This window comes from Ursus americanus, chromosome 2, assembly GCF_024610735.1.
Source record: "Ursus americanus isolate L20-20 chromosome 2, mUrsAme1.1.p, whole genome shotgun sequence".
In the NCBI taxonomy this organism is placed as follows: Eukaryota; Metazoa; Chordata; class Mammalia; order Carnivora; family Ursidae; genus Ursus; species Ursus americanus.
The window spans coordinates 66,755,368-66,775,042 of NC_142128.1; the positions used below are offsets into that span (position 1 = coordinate 66,755,368).

General features: G+C 55.1%; 1 protein-coding gene across 1 annotated transcript; it reads left to right on the forward strand.

Annotated features, from left to right (window-relative positions):
* Positions 1–1,355: 1,355 nt before the first annotated feature.
* On the forward strand, positions 1,356–5,173 carry KISS1 (KiSS-1 metastasis suppressor). Its single transcript, XM_045787890.2, has 2 exons — positions 1,356–2,877; positions 4,785–5,173. The coding sequence occupies exons 1-2, from the start codon at positions 2,772–2,774 to the stop codon at positions 5,120–5,122; spliced, it is 444 nt and encodes a 147-aa protein (XP_045643846.1). The 5' UTR covers positions 1,356–2,771; the 3' UTR covers positions 5,123–5,173.
* The last annotated feature ends 14,502 nt before the right edge of the window (positions 5,174–19,675 follow it).

Consider the following 19,675-nt stretch of genomic DNA (forward strand, 5'->3'; position numbering starts at 1 on the left):
CGCGCAAACACTGTGCTCTGAGGGGTCTGAGGGGGGGAGGAGGCAGAGGTGGGCCTGTGCCTGGAGACGTCACCTTGGGCTTTATAAAAGGGACGTGACCAGGCCCCTGGTGAGCCCGGCTCCCCTCTCTGTGGGTGCTCAGCAACCCAAGTAGCGCCTGGAGACCCCACGGAGCTCCGAGCCCGCCGGACAGAGCCCAGGTAGGTGCACGGGGGCAGCCACCCCTGGAGAGGGGTCTGCGCAGCCCCAGGGAGGACCCCCAGGGAGGAGCAGGCATTTCCTTCTACGACTGACAGACCTATCCCAGACAGGCAAAGGGGGTGCTGGTCTTTCCTGATTATCAGGTTGGCCAGAGGATTCCGGAATGTCTCAGTGAATACCCTGACTCGCACTTAGGAAACCAGGACCTTGAGGATCCCTTACAGTGGAAGGAATAAAAGCAGCGAGTGAGCTCTGGCTGCGATGAGAGGCCACAGAAGCTTTTGGAGGGAGCTGGGGAACCCCTCAGGGCTCAGGGGCTCCATAGGACTCCTCCAAGCGGCTCCCCCAGCGTGTGGATGGCAAGTACAAACCTAACGAAAGAGCCCCTATGCGCCCTGGTAGCCGCCTGCACTAAGAACTGGGGGTTACCCCAGGAAGGAAGCCCCCTCACTTCAAAAGCTTTCCCACCGCGCCTGGAATCTATTACCCATTAGCTATAAAGCCTGGGGCGGGGGCACAAAAATTGCCCACAGCAGGTCAGCCTCTCCAGGCCTCGTGAAAGGTTCTTTTTCCAAACAATTCAACTCTTCCACACGTGTTAAATGCTTCTGTGCTGGGAAGTGAAAAGAGTTGGGGGGTGGGGTGGTGGTGGTGGTGGTGGTGGTGGTGGTGGTGGTGGTGGTGTGTGTGGGTGTGTGTGTGTGTGTGTGTGTGTGTGTGTGTGTGCTCACCTGGCCAGGTGGTAAGTGCTATCTGTGAGGCGGAGGTGTTACCGGTGGGAGGAGCTTGGAAGAAGGAACACTAACCTTCTAACCACACCGCCTGCCCACCCCCCACCTTCCCCACTCAGCACCCTGCTTCTGCAGAGCAGCCAGAATGTTCCATCCGAAATGCAACGCACATGCCCCCTCAGGCTCTGCCTACTCTGGGATAAAGCCCCCCTGTACCCCTCCTCCAGCTTCACCACTGTCTCTGTCTCTAGCCAAACTCTGCCCTCCCCGCAGGCTGGGGGGCCTGTGGTCCCCGCCCCGCCCGGCCCCTGCTGGCCCGCTCCAGCGCCCCCTGCTGGAAATGCCTGCCTTAATCCTGTGTTCCTGCCGCTGATCAGTGCTCAGAAACTCGGCTACCCCCCCCCCCCCCGTGGCAAACCCGCCTGCCCCGCTCCAGAATGAGCTCCCATGGGCTCCCACAGCTCCCTGGGGACCCACACGCCTCCAGCCTTTCATTTCCGGTGTTATTTTGAAATGGTCGGCTAAGAAGCCTCAATTTCTTGAGCTAGATCTTGGGGAGGTGCTGGAAACAAGCAACCCTGTGTCTTCGTACACCTGCGCCCCCCCAGCACCTACCACAGCACCTAGTGGGTGCTGTGATCGACAATGACCTCTGAACTAACCTGGAGCCTGTGCGTTCATGGTCTGAAGCCAGAAAAGAAATGGTTGCTCTCTCTAGTGAACTGATCCCGCCTCTCCTCTTCAGAGTAGGTGCAGAAAGCCTGGTCTGGGTTTCAGAACGTCATTGAGTCAAAGTCTGTAAGGAAAAGTGACTATCAGAGGGGATAGTCGGGGACCAGTCTGATGCAATGCTCTTATTCACAGAGTACCAATCTGGTCAAGAGATGGGGGTAACTTGCTCCCACCTCCCAGGGAGCGGGGCAGAACTGGGGCCAGACTTGAGTGTTCTTGGTCCCATTCAGGAGTCTTCCTCTCTGCCCTGTGCCCAAGTCCTGGAGAAGAATGGGGGTGGGGCAAGAACAAAGGTATGGATGGGGCTGAGCAGTCATTAGCAGCTGATGGGCGCCCATGACCGCTCCTCCCACCTGCTCCCCTGGATCACAGAGGCTCTGTCAACACCCTTTTGTCCAGCCTTTGGACCTGCCTCCCCATCAGTTTGTCCTTACTCATGTTTGTTGGACAATCTCAAAGTGCCTGATGACTTCTTCAAAGAGAAATTCGACTTGAGAGCTGGAAGGGCTGGAGTGGGGGCGGGGCCTGAGGGGGAAGGCAGCTCCCATCTCAGCAGCCAAAATCACGAGGTCAATTCAATTCATATTTTCTTGGAGCCCACGAAGAATAGAATAAGGAGACAACTGACCCAATTAATCGAAGGAGGTTTTTTCTCTTCCTTGTCTTACAGGCAATAAGACAATTCGATGACAGTCCTCAAGGCTGTAAAGAGTTATGAGAGAGAACAAGATGATTGCCTCTTTCTTCCTTTTTTCTTGAAAAACGAAAGAAATGAAGTCTCTGTTGCAGCAGAAGGGAGTGGGCCAGGTTGGGGAAAGCGCTGTCTAAGGGGAGAGTTGGGCACAGGAAGGGCAAGATATATGCAGAGCCCCACATGGAGCTCCCAGGCTCCAGAAAATCTCTGGACCTCAGCGTGCTCCACTCAGTGGAGCTCCTTGCCCTGCTTGACTTCACCCCCCCCCCACTGCCACACACTGCCCTTCACTCTCCTCTCCACGCTGGGCTCTGCCCCAGCATCCAGCCCTCACCGTGCACCTGGCTTAGTCCCCTCCCCCTCCCTCTGTCTCAGCCTCAGGACACTGCCAGGACCGGTGCCTTCTCACCACGATGATGAACTCGCTGGTTTCTTGGCAGCTGATGATTTTCCTCTGTGCCACCTCGTTGAGGGAGACATTTGAAAAGCTGGCACCCATGGAGAATCCTAGACCGACAGGTATGCGTTGTCTGGAAGAAGGGTGGGAGTTGTTGCAAAATGAGTCACCATATTTTTCAGAGCGAAGCTAGTCTGTCAATGTTCACACCATATTTAATGAGAACCTAAGACTAGCACATGCAACTTTTTGGGGGCCCCATTAATCTTGCAAGTAAGGGATGGCTTACTGCCCTTTCTGGGCGTCAGTAGGCTCACCCAGGTTCAGGTGCTTGTTAACCACGGAGCTCCTTCATGGTCTTCTCACACTGTTCTCTGCTCTACGCCAACCACCCATCTGAGCAGATCCATTGGGAAGGAATTTACTATGCAAGTTTCCTTCAGTGGTGATCTCAGGCCCTTTGTGGGGAATTGGGGGGGGGGAAGGACAGATCCTTAGTACCTGTCCACCTTGTGAGTTCATTGTGCAACTGATCAGCTGGAGAAAGCGAGCCCCAAAGAGGTAAAGAAACCTCCCCAAAGTCAACCAATGCTGGAGCAGCCCAGCAGGTGCAGGAGCTGCCAGGAGTGTGTCTCTGAGGGGCACAAGCCAGTCCCCGAGACAGGAGTTGTGGGTTTGACACTGCTTGGTGGTCAGTTTCCCCGGCAAACTAGCACGTGGCTTAGCCTCTCCTGCCCGCAGTTCTTCTAGCTCTGGAACTCGGAGCGCACCCTCTCCACGGAGGATATCATCAAGCCCGTAAGCTATCCCAGGGCAAAGAGAACAGGGCCCCGCATGTCCTTTGCCAAGAGTGTCCTGGGATCAGGTATTCTTTCTCGACTGAAGGAGGCTCCCCCAGAGAAGAACCTCACCGCAGCTCCAGGGACATTGAACAGAAAGACCTGTTGGCTCTTTCCGGCAAATGGCTTTAGGTGAGGCCACAAATAGCTTGAGCAGCAATCCTGCAGGGATGAGGGGCTTCACCGGGAAGGAAGCCATCATCCCCCCCTGCGTCAGGCAGGCCTTAAGCAAGGCAGGAGGAGCGTTCCAGGAAGATTAGCATTAACTCTGAACCACGCGCACACTCCTCTTCTCCGAGGTATGCCAAGGCATTGAGGAGCAGGGCCCAAAGCCAGCTACCCCCTCAACACACACCCACTCACACACCAGGCCTCGTTTCCACTAATCTCGTGCCACAGTTGGCTGGGGTTCTTGTCTACTCCGAGCTGGTCGCACTATTTTACTGCCAAAAATTAGAGTGAACTTAACAAGCCTTTTGCATGTGAAGTGCATTCCAAATTAGCCTTGTTAGCCCTCAGCGTGAAGGGGAGAGATTATACACAGTGGGGGAGGTGAGCAGGTTAAGGTGACCCAGATAATTTCCCATTCTTCGCGGAGTCCTCCTGTAGCTTCCTAGGGGTCACAGTAATTGCGGAGGGGTGTGGGACACAGTGGTCCTCGTTCTACTCTCGTTTCTGTAACTACAAGCTGTTCATTCGCTTTTATGTCTTTAACAAGCATTTGAGGCTCTACCGCACGCAGGTCACTGTCTCAAGCTCGCACAGCTAGAGCTGAATGCACGCGGCTCCCAACAGCCCCCAGGAGCTCAGTCCCATGCCGGAGCCTGATGCAGAGACAGGATGGAGGGCCAGGCAGGGAGCCAAGAAGAGCAGCAAAGCTGAGTGTCCAGCAAATAAGGCAGGCTTATTTCCAAGCTCTACCCTGTTTGCTTCCCAAAAGGAAGTGATTTAATATAAAAGATGTTTAAGATCATCCTGAAGACCTTTGAAACCAAAGCTAGGTTGAAAGAGAGGGAACCAATGGCTTAACCATCTGAGCTAAGATGCTCCTGGTGGTGCCTGCTTTGGGCTCTGGGCTTCCTAGAGGTCAAGGAAAGGGAAGCACAGGATGGGGATGGGAGCAGGTGTTCCAAAGCCGTCTCTCCTGGGCCCTGGCCTCACCGCAGCCTCTCTCTGCGGCTCTGTCCTAGGCCAGCGGCTCGGACCCCAGGCCCTCCTGGCCCCGTGGGAGCAGAGCCCTCGGTGCGCGGAGAGAAAGCCCACCGGCGCCCGGCCCAGCCTGCGGGGGCCCTCGCTGTGCCCGCCTCCCGAGAGCCCTGCGGGGCCCCAGCGGCCAGGCCTGTGCGCCCCCCGCAGCCGCCTGATCCCCGCCCCCCGGGGCGCGGTGCTGGTGCAGCGGGAAAAGGACCTGTCGGCCTACAACTGGAACTCCTTCGGCCTGCGCTACGGCAAGCGGCAGACTGCGCCTCCTGCAAGGCTCGGCCGGGGCCCTCCTGCAAGGCTCGGTCGGGGCGCTGGGCGTGGCTGAGCGCGACGTGCGGGACAGTGAACTTCAAACCCGGACCAGGGAGCCGGGCTTGCGGGGGAGCGAGAGCGGGGGCCGGCGGGGGGGTTGGTAAGGCAGTGGGAGGGCGACTGGAGTCTCTGTCCTGAAGTAATAAAGGGAATGCTGCCGACACACCCTGGAGTGACTTGTGGCTAATTTTTGCAAGCAGCGCAGATGAGATTGTTTTCCTTCTCTCCTCAATTGGATCTTTTGCTGATTTTACGACAGCTTTTAGTGTTATCAAGCACAGACAACCGTGCTTTTCAAACTAGAGATGGGAAGGACCAGATTGTTTTTCCCCAGTCTGGGGCAGATCAATACTGATAAACACACACACAGTGAATCACTAAAAAACTGAAAAATGTAAAAGTAATTAAAGAGAAACCCAAACTGGATGCTGCTTCAGTGTTTCAGCAATATCAAACTTCTATGAAAATTTCTGAGGCCGTCCTCTTCATTCCTGGGCTTCTCTCACTGCCCACAGGTTACAGTATTTTGCAGAGGGGCGGGAGCCTCGGCCCACACTCTTGAGAAGCACCATCTAGGCCTGGGGGAGACAGCGTCAGTACCTTCCCCTTTCCCAGGGAAGCGCACAGCCAGTTGGACAGTTTGATCTGGAAGATGATGCCAACCGCTGCCCTGTCCAATGAAGTTTAAAGATCACCGCAGCCCCACAGTCAGACCTCTGCTGGGCGCTCAGACCCGAGGCCCTGACACCCCACTCTCATGCAAGGGGCATCCCCTCCCCCCCAGGGAAAGCCCTTGATGGATCCAGGTCTTCCCGTGTATCTCTTTTCTGCAACCTTGGGCTCACCCAGAGGGCGGGGCATGTGGTAGCCGCGTTTTCACAGGTGGGAACCCTGAGGGTCAGAAAGATACATAACCCCCTGAAGGCACACAGGCTCCCAACACCAGCCTGGCTCCCCGGCTTCACAATCCACCTGAGAAGGAAGGGTTTCCATCTGAGTCAGCTGTGCTGGACTTCAGGAAAGGTCAGTCTGCCTTGTGGGGACATTCTCGGAGGCCCCCAAGAGCTGGGGTGTCGGTTGCTGTAGTAAGAAGTAGAGGCTTGTCCGTAGGGAAACTGAGAGGAAATCCACCCCTCCGCCCACAGGAAAACCCAGCCCTATTTGGCAGCCTGCAGCTACTCCCACCCTGCCTGGTCTAGGATGGAAATGCTCTTTCCCAGAAGGATTATGGGGCCACCGCCATCCCGTGAAGTGCCACAGTGTTCCACCCATTACACAAACCAGGACTGCGCTGAATGAAGGCGGATGTGTTGCTATGGCAATGAGATAGGCTGCCATGGGAACAGGACAACCGGCCCCACCCCCATCGCTACCCTGAACCGGTCCTCCAGGATCTTTCAAATTACCGCTCCCGCTGTGAGCTCCTGTCCTAGCGTGACAGCGGGCTGCTGCGGAGATCGGGAAAGCTCTTCCTCCCCCAGACCGCCTGGGGCGCGTCTCTGTGCCTCTGGGAGAGGAGTCCTAAACACGACACCTGTCTGATAAGTGAGCTATTATTCTACTCCCTGACCCGGTCCTTTCTCTGATGAAGACCGTGGATGGGAAGAGGCTGAGGAGTCTCTGAAACGTGCTTGGCAGCCCAGTTTTACAAGATTCCCTGCGACCACCCCCCCCCATCCTTCCTCACAGCCTTAAGTTTAGACAGGAGATAGGAGCACACACGCTGCTTCAGGGAGAGGTTCTCTCCTACGAGAAGCAAGCCTGTCTGTGCGGGAGAGGGCGTGTGTAAGGAGTAACCATGAGAACCGCATGCACGCTAGTACACACGTGTCTGTGTGACCCTGTGGTGTGGGCCCCTGGAACTACATTTCAGGCTTTATCGAGTGCCCTCCAGGATGTCCGCTTCAGCAGGCAGCAGGAGGGGAGCTGGTCCCCTGCTTCTTGCCCCAGGACTGCTGCCTGGAACACTCTGGGCTTTCCAGTTCTTGGCCTTGTATCTTGGGACAAAGGGATCTCTGGTTTCGCGGGACTCCCGGCCTGACTCGGCTCCCTAGGTTGGAGGGAAGGTTCAATGCAGTTTGGAGGCTGCGAGGGGCTATACATGCTCCTGGCCCCAGGGGCTCCCATCTGCCTCTCCAGACTTGCTGGGTGAGCTCAGATAGCCAGGGCATGGGAGCCCAGAGACTTGGAGCTAAGGCTACCTGGGGGCACTCAGACCCACTCCTTCCTGGGGTCTCCCGACAGTCCCCAAGGGATGAAGAATCAGGAAGGTCTGGGCATCCCTCACTGGAGGAAGGGAAAGAGGGAGGGTCTCTTCCCAAGTTCCACCCCTTTTGGGAAGTCTGTTAGAATAGCTGGTCTCACATCTGTGTGGAAAGGAATAAGGGGATAGGGACGCTTCTGCCTCAAGCATCACTCTTCGAACACTAACAAGAAATGTGTGAGTATCTGCCGTGTGCCAAGCTGGCCACGTCATCCTCACAACAATTGCACGAGCTGGGCAACATTCTCCCCATTGGACAAAAGAGAAAAACTGGGGGTCGCCTGGGTGGCTCAGTCGATTGGGCGTCTGCCCTTCAGCTCAGGTCATGATCCCAGGGTCCTGGGATGGAGCCCCACATCGGGCTCCCTGCTCAGTGGGGAGCCTGCTTCTCCCTCTGCCTCTCCCCCTCCCCCGCCCCTATCTCTTGAGCTTGCTCACTCTCTCTCTCACTCTCTCTCAAATAGATGGATAAACTCTTAAAAAAAAAAAACTGAGGCTGGGGGAGGGTAAGGGGCATGCCCAAGGTCCCATAGCATAAAAATTCCAGAGCCGAGAGTCCGGCCCCCACATTCTCACTCCAAACACCAGAATCTCCCTACACACTGCGGTCTTTCCTTTGTCTCAGGCCCCACTGTGTGGGGGGCCACCCCTTTTCCTGCACGATTCGTCTTGGGAAGAGGGGCGGGCAGCCAGTGTAACCCCAAGCCGATCCCTCTCCAATGCCTCTCCAGCTTTAATAACAATACCAGTGAGGTCACTGATGCCCAGAGCAGGGCTCCTCCCCTCCAAGCTCCTGTCAGGGGCCAACTATCTGAATTTTGCCCCCGTTGTTCTCCTACTCTCTCCAGAAGCGGGCTCCACAGTCCAACTTGGTCACAGGGAGTGACAGGTGGCAAGTCCAGGGAGAGCTAGCCTGGCCTTCCTCACTTTCAGTGCCGGCTTCCATGTTAAAGCCGTCAGAGCCTGGACTGTCTCCATGTTTGGCTCAGAGCAGGGAGCCCGGGGATGGGACACACAGCCCCCTCTTCACTACCTTCTCAGGTTCTGTTTGCTTCTGTGTTCTCGAAAACTGTCCAATATAGTCTCAACAACTGCCCCTTCGGTGTATTACCTTCACAAAACATTAAAAAAGTACCGCTTTTGAAACATGGCTGTCTGCTCCCTCCTGAAGCCCCTTACAAAAGACACCAAAGGAACAGAGAGGTATGAATTCTCAAGGACAAAGAGAAGGGAGAGGAAGCCACAGCAGATGAGAAATGACAAGCAGATTTTGAAGATGGCAAGTAGACAAAGGGCTTGGCAGAATGAGGGAAGCTACCACCTCAAAGCCAGCAAAGGGGGTCCCTGAGGCACACCAGGACCGAGTCTCAGGACTGGGAGGTAGTAGGGTGAACCCTGGACTGAAAATGGTAGAGGTGGGGGTGAGGGGATGCTGGCTGGAAATCTGTACACGGAAAACTCAGACTCTCCGGGTCCCCTCTCCCCAGCCCACACAGCCAGGCTATGCCCTGGGAAGAGGCTAGAGTTTTGTCTCTTGAGGACACAGTGGAGACCTCGAGTCATGGGGACATAGGCACCATGAGGTTGGAGCTAAAGAGAGTGGCTGAAAGAGAGGGACTGTGTGAAAGTCTGTCTGAGTAAGTCTGTCTGTCCAGCCCCATCCCAAATCTCTGTTCCCAGATGTAAGTAGCAAGGTGTCACTTCCCCAGAGAGAAGGCCCCAGAGAGAAGACCTCGGATGCAGACACTGGAGGTGCCTGTCTTCATCCATCGGGGCTAGTCTAACAAAATACCATCAACTGAGTGACATAAACAACAGAAATTTGGGGCGCCTGGGGGGCTGCCTTCAGCTCAGGTCATGATCCTGGAGTCCCGGGATCGGCAGGGAGCCTGCTTCTCCCTCTGACCCTCCCCGCCCCACCGCCCCCAGCTTGTGCTCTCTCTCTCTTGCTCGCTCTCAAATAAAGAAATAAAATCTTCAGAAATAGTAACAACAACAGAAATGTATTTCTCAGTTCTGGAGGCTGGACGTCCAAGACTGAGGGACCCCAGAGTCACTGCTTGGTGAGGACCCACTTCTTGGTTCATGACGGCTGTCTTTTTGCTGTGTCCACACATGGCAGGAAAGAGAAGGGACCTCTCTGAGGTCTCTTTTCTAAGGGGACTAATGCCACTCACGAGGGCTCTACCCTCATGACCTAATCACCTCCCAAAGGCCCCACCTCCAAATACCATCACTTTTGGGGGTTAGGATTTCCACGTCTCAGTCTCTGGTAGTGCTCCAGGAAAAGCCAGCTCAGAACCCCCATCTAGGGGCGCCTGGGTGGCACAGCGGTTAAGCGTCTGCCTTTGGCTCAGGGCGTGATCCCGGCGTTACGGGATCGAGTCCCACATCGGGCTCCTCCGCTGGGAGCCTGCTTCTTCCTCTCCCACTCCCCCTGCTTGTGTTCCCTCTCTCTCTGGCTGTCTCTATCTCTGTCGAATAAATAAATAAAATCTTAAAAAAAAAAGAACCCCCATCTAAAGCGGGGTGCACCAGCATGAACCCGCTGTGCACACTGAATTTCTAGGCCACTCCACCTCTCTCTCTCTCTCTCTTAACCGTGAACCAAGAGCCGAGAAGTCCTGGCGATTTGAAGAAACAATCCAGTCTGGATGGAGAGCAAACCAAACAAATACAAAGAAAACAGTGACATCATAAAGAAAAAAAACAAAAAAACCCCACACAAAACTAGTCTGTAGTTAATATCCTCAGGGGGCGTAAGAGAGAATTCTGCATCCATAAAACGACTAGTGGATGCAAGAAACAAAGAATCAAGAATCATAAAAGGAAGTAAAAAATACAGGAGAAAAAATGTGTATAGAAACTGAAGACTCGGACCTAAAGTTAAGGAAATCCCCTAGAAGGTAGAACAAAAAGAGCTCAGGAGAGGAGCACCTGGCTCCTCAGCCCGTAGAGTGAGACCCTTGGTCTTGGGCTTGGACATTCAAGCCCCGTGTTGGGTGTAGAGATGACTTAAAAATAAAATCTTTTAAAAAAAGAACTCAGGAGATAAAATACACGATACTTAGAAAACAAACAGAGCTTGCACTGTGCTACTAATACGAGTTCCAGAAGAGAGAAGAGAGAACACAGGAGGGAAGACATGATCAGGGAACCAAATGCGGGACAGGGTTCCAGAAAGGAAGGACACGAATTTCCAGATTGAGAGTCTTCACTGAGTACTCAGCACATGAATGGAAAAGACCCACACCAGGGACAAGGGAAAGGTGGCCAACGCCTCCAGAGATAAAACCACAGGAGCCACGAGACTCAAGAGTGGCACCAGACTTGTGAACATCTGAACCACAGCTTCCAATTTCAGAGGGAAAATAAATTTCAACCGAGAATTCTATTCACACCCAAGCTATTAAGAGTGAGCGCGGAGCGGAAGCGTTTGTCAACACGCCAGGCCTGGAAGCCCTGATTTGTCAGGCGCGCCTTGTCTGGCAAGTTCTGAGAGCACATTCAGGGTTTCAACAGCAGTGCAGCCTGAGGACGGGGAGCCCCCAGAGCGTGGACGCAGTGGGGAGCCGCAAGAGGGCCCCAGGCCACAGTGTGCAGCCTGGGGGCGCCCCGGTAGCTCAGGTGTTAAGGGTCCTGATCTGAAAATCCTGACATGAAGCCCCGCGTGGGGCTCTAGGCTCAGTGCAGAGCCTGCTTGAGATTCTCTCTCCCCCTCTGCCCTCCCCCCCCCCCCAGCTCTCCCTCTCTAAAAAAAAAAAAAAAGTGTGCAGCCAACCTGGGAACAGGAGGCTTCCAGGAGAAAATCCTACTGACAGTCTGCAAACATGGGGCCAGGCAGAGAGGGGGTTTGGAGGATCTGGGCAGAATTCACAGCTCATAGGAAAACAAGGAGTGGGAAGAAGACCAAGGGGTTTTCAGTGAGGAACTTACTGAATAGCAAAAAATTATATATGGAAGGAATTACATTATACACTGTGAACAATAATTGAATTATAATAGTATAAATACTGACTTCTGATTTTGCCAAAATTGGAGGGGTGGAGGATGAGAGAGAGAAATCTTCATCTGCCACGAAAGGAGATCAATAAATAATGTATGAGGTTGAAGAATTAAGAAACGGAAGGATAAGCATAATCTTGGGAAGTACAAACGACAATAGCGAATAGCCCAGAGGGTCCAAAGGTGTTGCCTCGGGACGCCTGGGGGGCTCAGACAGTTAAATGTCTGCCTTTGGCTCAGGTCATGATCTCGGGGGTCCTGGGATCGAGCCCCGAGTTGGGCTCCTTGCTCAGGCGGTCTGCTTCTCCCTCTGCCTCTCCCCACCCTCTGCCCCCACTGGTGCTCTCTCTTTCTCAAATAAATAGATAAAGTCTTAAAAAAAAGATGTTGCCTCTGTGCAACAGGACCGGGGGGGGGGGGGTTGGGGGGGGCTGGGGGCTGGGGCAGGGCTGGTGACGGCTAGGTTTCATTATCGGCCTTTTAGTTCTATTGTTGTTTTTTTTTAAACTAGAGTATTTTTCCGATGAAAAGTAAGATGGCTGGCTCAGTCGGTAGAGCATGTGACTCTTGGTCTGGAGGTTGTGAGTTCAAGTCCCACATTGGGTGTAGAGCTTACTTAAAGAAGTTATAGATGGAAGAAAGGAAAAGCAGGAGGGAGGGAGGGAGGGAGGGAAGGAGGGAGAAAGAAGAGGTCCTTCTTCTAGGAAATGTGTTCTTGGGGTACACTTTCCCCAGCAGCCTGCCCCACCCCGCCATCGTCCCGCTGGGGACGCATGAGCACACAAACCCCTAAGCACCGTCCATCAGACTTGCGGCCTGCGTCCCCACCGCCGTCCCCACCGTTCTCTCTCTCTCTCTCTCTCTCTCTCTCTTCCTCCACGGAGCTGCTTCGCTGGCAAAGGGATCTTCCAGTTTAAGCTTTTCCGGATGATGAAACAGACCTCGGCGGCCATTTGGGGGAAAGCAGTTCATCACGTTTCTCGCTTTCATGCCTCAGGGTTTGGGGTCTGGTCCCACGACACTGGGTGCATCTCGTCTCAGGACACTGTCTGACCAGGATCTCCCACCAACCCTTGCCAGTCCTCTCTTCCCCCTCAGGCCCCCCCAGCTACCCAGACCTGTGCGATCGGCCCTCCATTTTCCTGGGTCATCACCCGGGCAGGCCTCAGGTTGGGATCACCCCAACCCGTGGCTGAATTCCTGTTCCTCCCAAGGTCCCCAGAACAAGCCAATAAAGACACTTGGTTCTCTCCACCCCTGCCCCGCAGCTCTGAGGCTCTGGTCCCAGCCCCGGTGCCTTCCCCAGAGCTCTCCAAGTAATTACTCCTGGAGGACCCACCCACACAGGCAGCCGGGGTTATTAAACTCCATTCTGGGTCTTTCTTTCCCTCTCAAGGCCCCAGCTGCTCCTCGCTGCTGAGCTCAGTACCCCCATCTGATTGAAAAATTCCTCTGAGCAGCCAGCTGGGGCCCTCCGGGGAAGGGGAGTTCAGCGTGATGTGGGCAGGAGGTCCGGTGGAAGAAAGGCATGTCGTTTTTTTTTTTTTAATCCTTTTTCCAGCTTCCCTGTTCGCTTTTTATGGACAGAGGCAGGACCAGCCCGAAGACGGTTATCTCCCCAACTTGAAGGCTCAGCAAGGTCAATTTCCACCTCCTTACCCCCTTGCCCAGGGCAGTGGTCATGGCAAGAGTTTCTCACTAAACTAACGATGGCCAGGAATAAGTCCATGCCCGGCTCCAAGCAGCATAAATCTGGCTCTTGAAGTGGCCAGCCTTCTCTCCCTCCATCCTCAAACTCCGCTCGGCACTCCCAGCCTTGGTCACAACACCCGAATCTCCTTGGGATCAGTATCATGGAGGAAAATGGGATTTGGGGCCATTTTTAGAGAAACCCTGGGCACCCCTTGTCTCCTGAGAGAGACCTGGCCTCCGGAAGCCCCGACCCCACTGCGCACACCCGGCCGTGGGATCTGACCAGAGGGCCGGGCTTGGGCTGGATTTATGCTTCCCCTGACTGGTTCTCACGTCCAGGCTCTGCCCCACTGGGAAAGGGCAGGTGCCACACAACCCTTCCCTCAGCCTCCACCAGCTCCACGACTCCTGACCTCGAGGGGACGCAGCCTGGGATGTAGAGGTGGGATCCTGGGAGCCTCTGCGAGAAAAAGTGGACCCTGGGCTGACGGGGGCTTGGGAGATAGCCCGATAAGGGTCCCGTCCACTCTCCTTCCCAGCCCACAGCCCACAGCCCACAGCCCTGCACAGCCCCCGGGCAGAGAGGAGAGACTCCTATGGTAACGCCACCTCCCTCTGGATTCTCCCCAAGACAATGGAAATGGTAGAGTCACAGGTCGGGCCACTGGGCAGGGAGTAGGGACACACAGAGTCCTAGATCCCAGAGCTGACCATCACAGGGTCAGAGAGCACCTCCTGGCAAGGCACTCGCTCTTGTTGGGCTGTGCCGACTGCTAGACGGTTCTTCTTGGAAGCCAACTAAACCCGGGCTCTTCCTCCCCACCAGTCCTCCCCCAGGGCCTCAGTTCTGCACTGGGGGGCTGCACCAACCGGTCTGGCTCTGTTTCCCTGGGAAGACCCTTCAAGGGCCTTATGATGCCCCGGGGTGTCTCTCCTGGCTCAGCCTCTGCACGTGGCGAGCCCTCAGGAAACCTCAGGATCCTGCTCATTCCCACTCCAGACCTCGAACTGTTCTGCTTGGATGTGGCACCTGGTCTCTGGTCTCAGGCTCCCCAGCCTAGGAGTTCAGAAGGGGGACTGAGGGGAGCTGGGGGAAGGGCAAGGAGCAGCTGCCTCTGTCCCAGCCTCTGAGCTGCAGTGACTGGGGAAAACTAGAGACAGTTACTTCTGGGCCCTGCCGCCCTTCTGGGAGCTGATTCCTCGCCTGGCCTGTCCCCCCGCCTCCTGGGGGGGCCTCTCCTCAATCTCACAGCTGCTCTCATGTGGGTTATCCACACTCCTCATTCACACCTGTGTCCCACTGCTAGCGGTGTTTGGACAGTGCCCAGGGCCACAGGGCACCCAGGCCTGTAGGCTGGAACCCCCAGCCCTGCCTTTGCCACAGAAGAGTCCTGTCAACCTAGACTATACTTGAGGACCCTGCTGCCCCGCGCCACCGCCACCAGGTGTCTAAGCTGCAGCTGGGTGCTGGGCTTCAAGGGCTCCCCCCCTACAGAAAGCACCGTGGGGTGACCGCGCTCCCTATCTCGTGGCCCCAGCTCAGCACCCCCTCTTTTGAATCCCCTGGCTCTGCCAGGCATGTCAGATACCCACAGCCACACAGAGGGGCCCGGAGTCACAGCCCAGTGCTCAGCTCATCCCTCCCTGAGCTCCCTGAAGCCCCAGCTTCCTCATCTGAACGGTGGGTACAAGACACACCCTTCCTCGGGCTGCCCAGAGAATAGAAAACACTTCAGCGCACAGGGTAGGTCCTCCATAAAGAGGACTCGGGTCCTCCAGGCTGACTCCATCTCCCCACTTGCTCTCCCCTGCCCAACCTCCTGCTCCTTCTGCTCTGGGGCTTGGGGAGGGGTAGAGGGAGGGAGTGGTCAGTCACCTGCACTGGCCGGGACAGGTCACAAGCTTGTCAGGGTCTCGGGCGGGAAAGGAGACCATCTCACTCTTCAGTCCCCCTCCTGAGATTCCCACCTGATTTTCCATCAGCAGAGCCCCTCAAGGTGGGGAGAAGTGAGATTCTGGGGCAGGACAGCCCCATTGGGGGTTGACCCCTTGACAGCTGGCCCCCCATGTAACACACGTAATGGCTGGCACAGGGGAGATGTGGGGCCACGCACCAGCTATAAATTTAGGACGCATTACATACCTCCTAGATCTTGGTTTCCTACTGTGTCAGAGGACTACTGGTCCACTCGCCACCCAGGGCTGACGTGGACATTGGGAGGAGACCCTTCTCCCTCCAGGCTCTTGCTTTTTGCGTTGGGCCTTCCCCTCCCCCACTCACTCACTGCTGTCATTTCCGGATGTGCAGGTCCCACCCCCTCGTTTATCAAAGACTTTGGCTTCTGACTTAACAGACTTCCTCTACCCTATGCCCTCTGCGATCCTTCTGGATGACATCACCATCCACGCAGATGGTGACCCGGCCAGCACCCTGGCCTCTCCCCTCCTTAAGTGCCCTCCTGCCAAGGACCTCACCCCCACATCCTGCTCTGGCTTTGCCATCATTTGTCACTTCCGTACCTTGAAAAAGACTCTCTCGAACATCCCACTCTTGACCAGCTCTTTGTCATCTGCTGGCTTTAGGCTTCAACTGTTCCCACCCCCCTGCCCTTTCTTCACCCATGGTCCTCGGCTTCCTTCCCATTTGTCCATCTGTCCTATGCTGTCCTTCTTTCCCACACCCCCCTTCTAGGCCACAGTCTATCATTCAATACATTTTTGCCAGGACTCTAAAACCCTTTGTCCCTCCTCTCTGATCACCAACAGGGCACCACCCCAGCCCTGGATGAAGCCAGCCACACACTGTCCTGGTGTCCGTACCCGGGCAGCCAAGCACTGCGGGGGCAGCCGGAAGGCAGAGAGCAGGGCAGGCTGGCTTCCTACGAAGGTGTGATCTCCAGCCATTAAAGGTCTTCCTTCCTCCCAGAAACCCTCCTAGTTTCCCTGGTCAGCTCCTTCTCACTTTCCGTAACTATCTCAAGCCTCCTCCGTGTCCCTCACGCCTCCAAACCCCATCCATCCCCAAGTCTCAGCAGAGGTCCTTGCTCCTTGCTTGTCTGAGAAGGTAACAATCAGCACACAGGAAGGCCCTCAGCTTCCGGGACCCGGCAGGTAAGTGGCAGGTAAGTGGCTGCAGGCACGTGCCCTGCCTGCTCACCTTCCTCACTCCAACCTGCTCAGGAGTCCTACGGTGGTGATTCCCTCTCCTCACTACTGAGTCCTTTCTAGGCCTTTAAATATATTCAACTCCCTCCCACCATTAGAAAGGAAGGAGGGAGAGGGGCAGGGCTGGGAAAGGAGAGAGAAAACACTGCACTTGGTCCTCACTCCCCTCCAGCCACCACTTCTTCCTCTTCATTATCCCCAGCTTCTCAAAATAACTGCCTGTTCTGTACCACCTTCATCTCCCTACTTCCCCTACTTCCCGTCACTCTTCCACCGTCCCTGTCTGGATTCCCATCCCTCTGCATCACCAAAACAGCTCCCACTAAGAGCCCCCATGGCCACCTGTCTACATTTTAACCCCTGTCCTGCCTGACCTTGGAGCGGCACCGTCATTGCTCCTCCTTTGCTCCAGGGACACCTACTGGTTTCCTCCTGCCTCTCCGTTCTCCTCTCTGTGGTCTCTTCCTCCACCGCTGACCTGTGAAAGCTGGAGTCTGGGGCTTCCCATCTCTTTGCCTTCTCCCCTGGCTAAAATTATTCACATCTGTGACATTAATGACCAACTGCAAATAACGCATAAATCTTTCACACAGGTCCGTGTGTGCACCTGCCTTTTCGTGTCATACCTGGGACATGTTTTTTCTCCCCACCCCCCCTTCACCTGGGATATTTCAAAGGAACCCCACATTCAACAGTCCTCAAACTCATGGTCTCCCCAGACCTCTTTCCCTTCTGGAATCCCGATTCTCTTCCACTGCACCCTCAGTATCACTGGGCATCCAGAAGCCTCCCTCTCCTTCACTCCCAATATCCCAACCATCACCCAATTTTATTTCCTGAATCTTTCTCAAAGCCATCCAATCTTTTCTACCTCCACCATGCCCACCTCCCCTGGTCCAACCTAGTTTGTGGCTATGGCTGTCTAATTGGCATATGCCACATGATTCTGGACCATTCTAAAGTCCTGCTAAGCCACACTGTAGCCTCCATGTCTTTGCAAAACACATCTGGTTACATCATCATTCCCTTCTTCACCTGTTTACCCCTTGTGCTCTTCAGGTGAACACAGCACGGGGCGCAAGAACTTTCGTGGTTTGACACTCAAGTCCGCTCTGGGATGAGTTCTGGGACATACAGCCTGAGCTTACAGGCTGACCGCGTCCGTTATTGTCAGTGTGATCCCAGGCAAGTTCCTTTCTGAATCCTCCTCTATCTGTTTCCTCATCTATATAATGGAATAATAAGGAGACCCCCTCATGCGGTTGTTAACAAGAGTTGAACGCCTTAGGCATTTAGAATGGCATCTGGCACGTAATAAACATTCGGCAAGTGTTCGGTCTTCCCACCCTCTGCCTCCCCATCTCATCATTCGCCCCACTTCCTCTGCTCTCTGTCTAGCCACACTGGCTTTCTTTTGTGCCTCATTCTCATTGTGCTTCCTCTTTCCACAGGGCCTTTGCACATGCTACTCCCATTGGGACTCTATTTCTCTCCCTCTTCAGCTATTCATTGCCCTGCCTACATAGCCTTCAGATCAAAACCCAAGTGTCATTTCTTTGGAGATGCCTTCCTGGAGCCCCCTGACTGTGCTGGTCATCGTCATTATTTTACATTTATGTTGTGATGATAATCTCTCTCTCCTACAGACCGTGGGATCCACAAGAGCAGAAATGGCATTTACTTTTGTCACCTTTGTGATCCCAGCATCTGACAAATAATAAATGCTTGCTGAATATTGTCTAACGAGTGAAGAGCACCAAAGCCTACAGGAATGCTTAATAAACATTCTTTCAATCTGACAAGACAGATCCCCAACTCTGAGGGGCTTTAAAAAGCTTTCCCCTGCCCTCAGCTACCTCCCTCCCTGCCAACCCCAGTGCCTGAAAATTCCCCAATAAGTGTCTACACCAGGAAACATCAGATCCTCCCATCGTTCGGTGATGGGACCAAAATCTCAGGGGACCAAACATACTCATTAGCCAACACATTAGTAACAGAGATCAGCTCCTCTAAGTCTTTTTTTTCTTTCAAGTAGGCTCCAAGACAAAGTGGGGCTTGAACTCACCACCCTGAAATCTAGAGTCAGACACTCTACTGACTGAGCCACGCAGGCACCCCGTCTCCTCTAAGTCTTTACCTCTCCCAGCTGGTGCAGAGAGCAGCACCCTGGAGGCAAAGGACAGAACACTAGAGGGTCTGGCACCCTAGGGGCCATCCAGCACCTGCTCTGTGCTACAGATTTAAGGACTGAGGCCCAGAGAGGGGAAGGAAGGGGTCCAACATCACATAGCAAGTTCGTGGTAGAGTCGAAGCCAGAACCCAGGTCCCAGACATCTAGCCGAGAGCCAGCTCCCCAGTTCACTCGTTTGATAAGTGCTAAGCACCGCTTCGGTAAGAAGCTGACACATGTCTACAGAGGTAACTCTGAGAGGGGGCAGCTGAGGTCCGCACTCTTCTGGAAGGGCTTGCTTTGCTCAGTGGAAGCCCACAGCCGAAGGCAGTCAGTTCCAGGCTGAATCAGGGCCTGCTGCATGGAGCAGGTGGGGCTATTTGAAATGCACGTGGAAGAATGAGCAGGGAGCAGCCAGGAGAGGACATCGGAGCCTGGATCCTGGGATTTAGGGGCCAGGTGTGTGTGTATGGAGCGCTGCCCCAGACTGCAAACTGCAAGGAAAAGGGACGGCAGCAGAGACAGGGCCCAGAAGGGACTCGGGGCCAAGCTGGAAGGGAAGGAGGAGTTGGGAGACCAGCCGCCCCACCTCACTCTTCTGCAGCAGCTGCCCCAAGCCCTTGAGGGCTGCCCTTCCCTCCCACCAACACTGGGTCAACTGCCAGTGGACAGACACCCCTTCCCCCAGCTCCCTGCTTCTAGGAGGCCACATAAGGGCTGTGGTATACTTCCCCTGGGCGGCTGCTGCTGACAGGCCCTGAGGCCCTGGGTCTGGCTGTGTTGCGAACAAGCCAGGAAGAGTCACCCAGGTTCCAGAAGGGAACTGAGACACGGTGTGGGAGAGGCCAGTCAGGGATACAGGGATACAGCCAGGTTAATGCAGAGGATGGAGCTTGAAAGGTATGGAGTGTGGAGTCTGGCCGGGAGGTGGGAAACCTCGGTTTTGCTCCTGTCTCAGCCCTGACCGTGTTCCTGAACGCTGCCGGTTCTCATCAGCCTCTGCCTGGTTGAGGGTCGGGGGTCAGGGGTCGCAGGGCCAGGCCGAGATGGGGCTGCTGGCGTCACGGGGCACACAGCATTGCTTTCCCACAGCCCTGCTCCCCTGGCTCCAAGGCTCTGCGTCGGAACCTGGTCACCCTTCACCCACCTAGCCCTCTCCCCTGTGTGGGGGGGTTATTCCTGGCTGCCCTCCGTGTGCCCCAGGATCGTAAATCAGGGCACAGCAGAATCACAACCATCACAAGGGTGGAGCGCATAAAAGGCAAAGGGCT

Coding starts and splice junctions, on each gene's coding strand:
- KISS1 (XM_045787890.2), top strand. CDS start 2,772: ATGATGAACTCGCTGGTTTCTTGGCAGCTGATGATTTTCCTCTGTGCC. Junction 2,878..4,784: donor GGAGAATCCTAGACCGACAG/GTATGCGTTGTC, acceptor GCTCTGTCCTAG/GCCAGCGGCTCGGACCCCAG.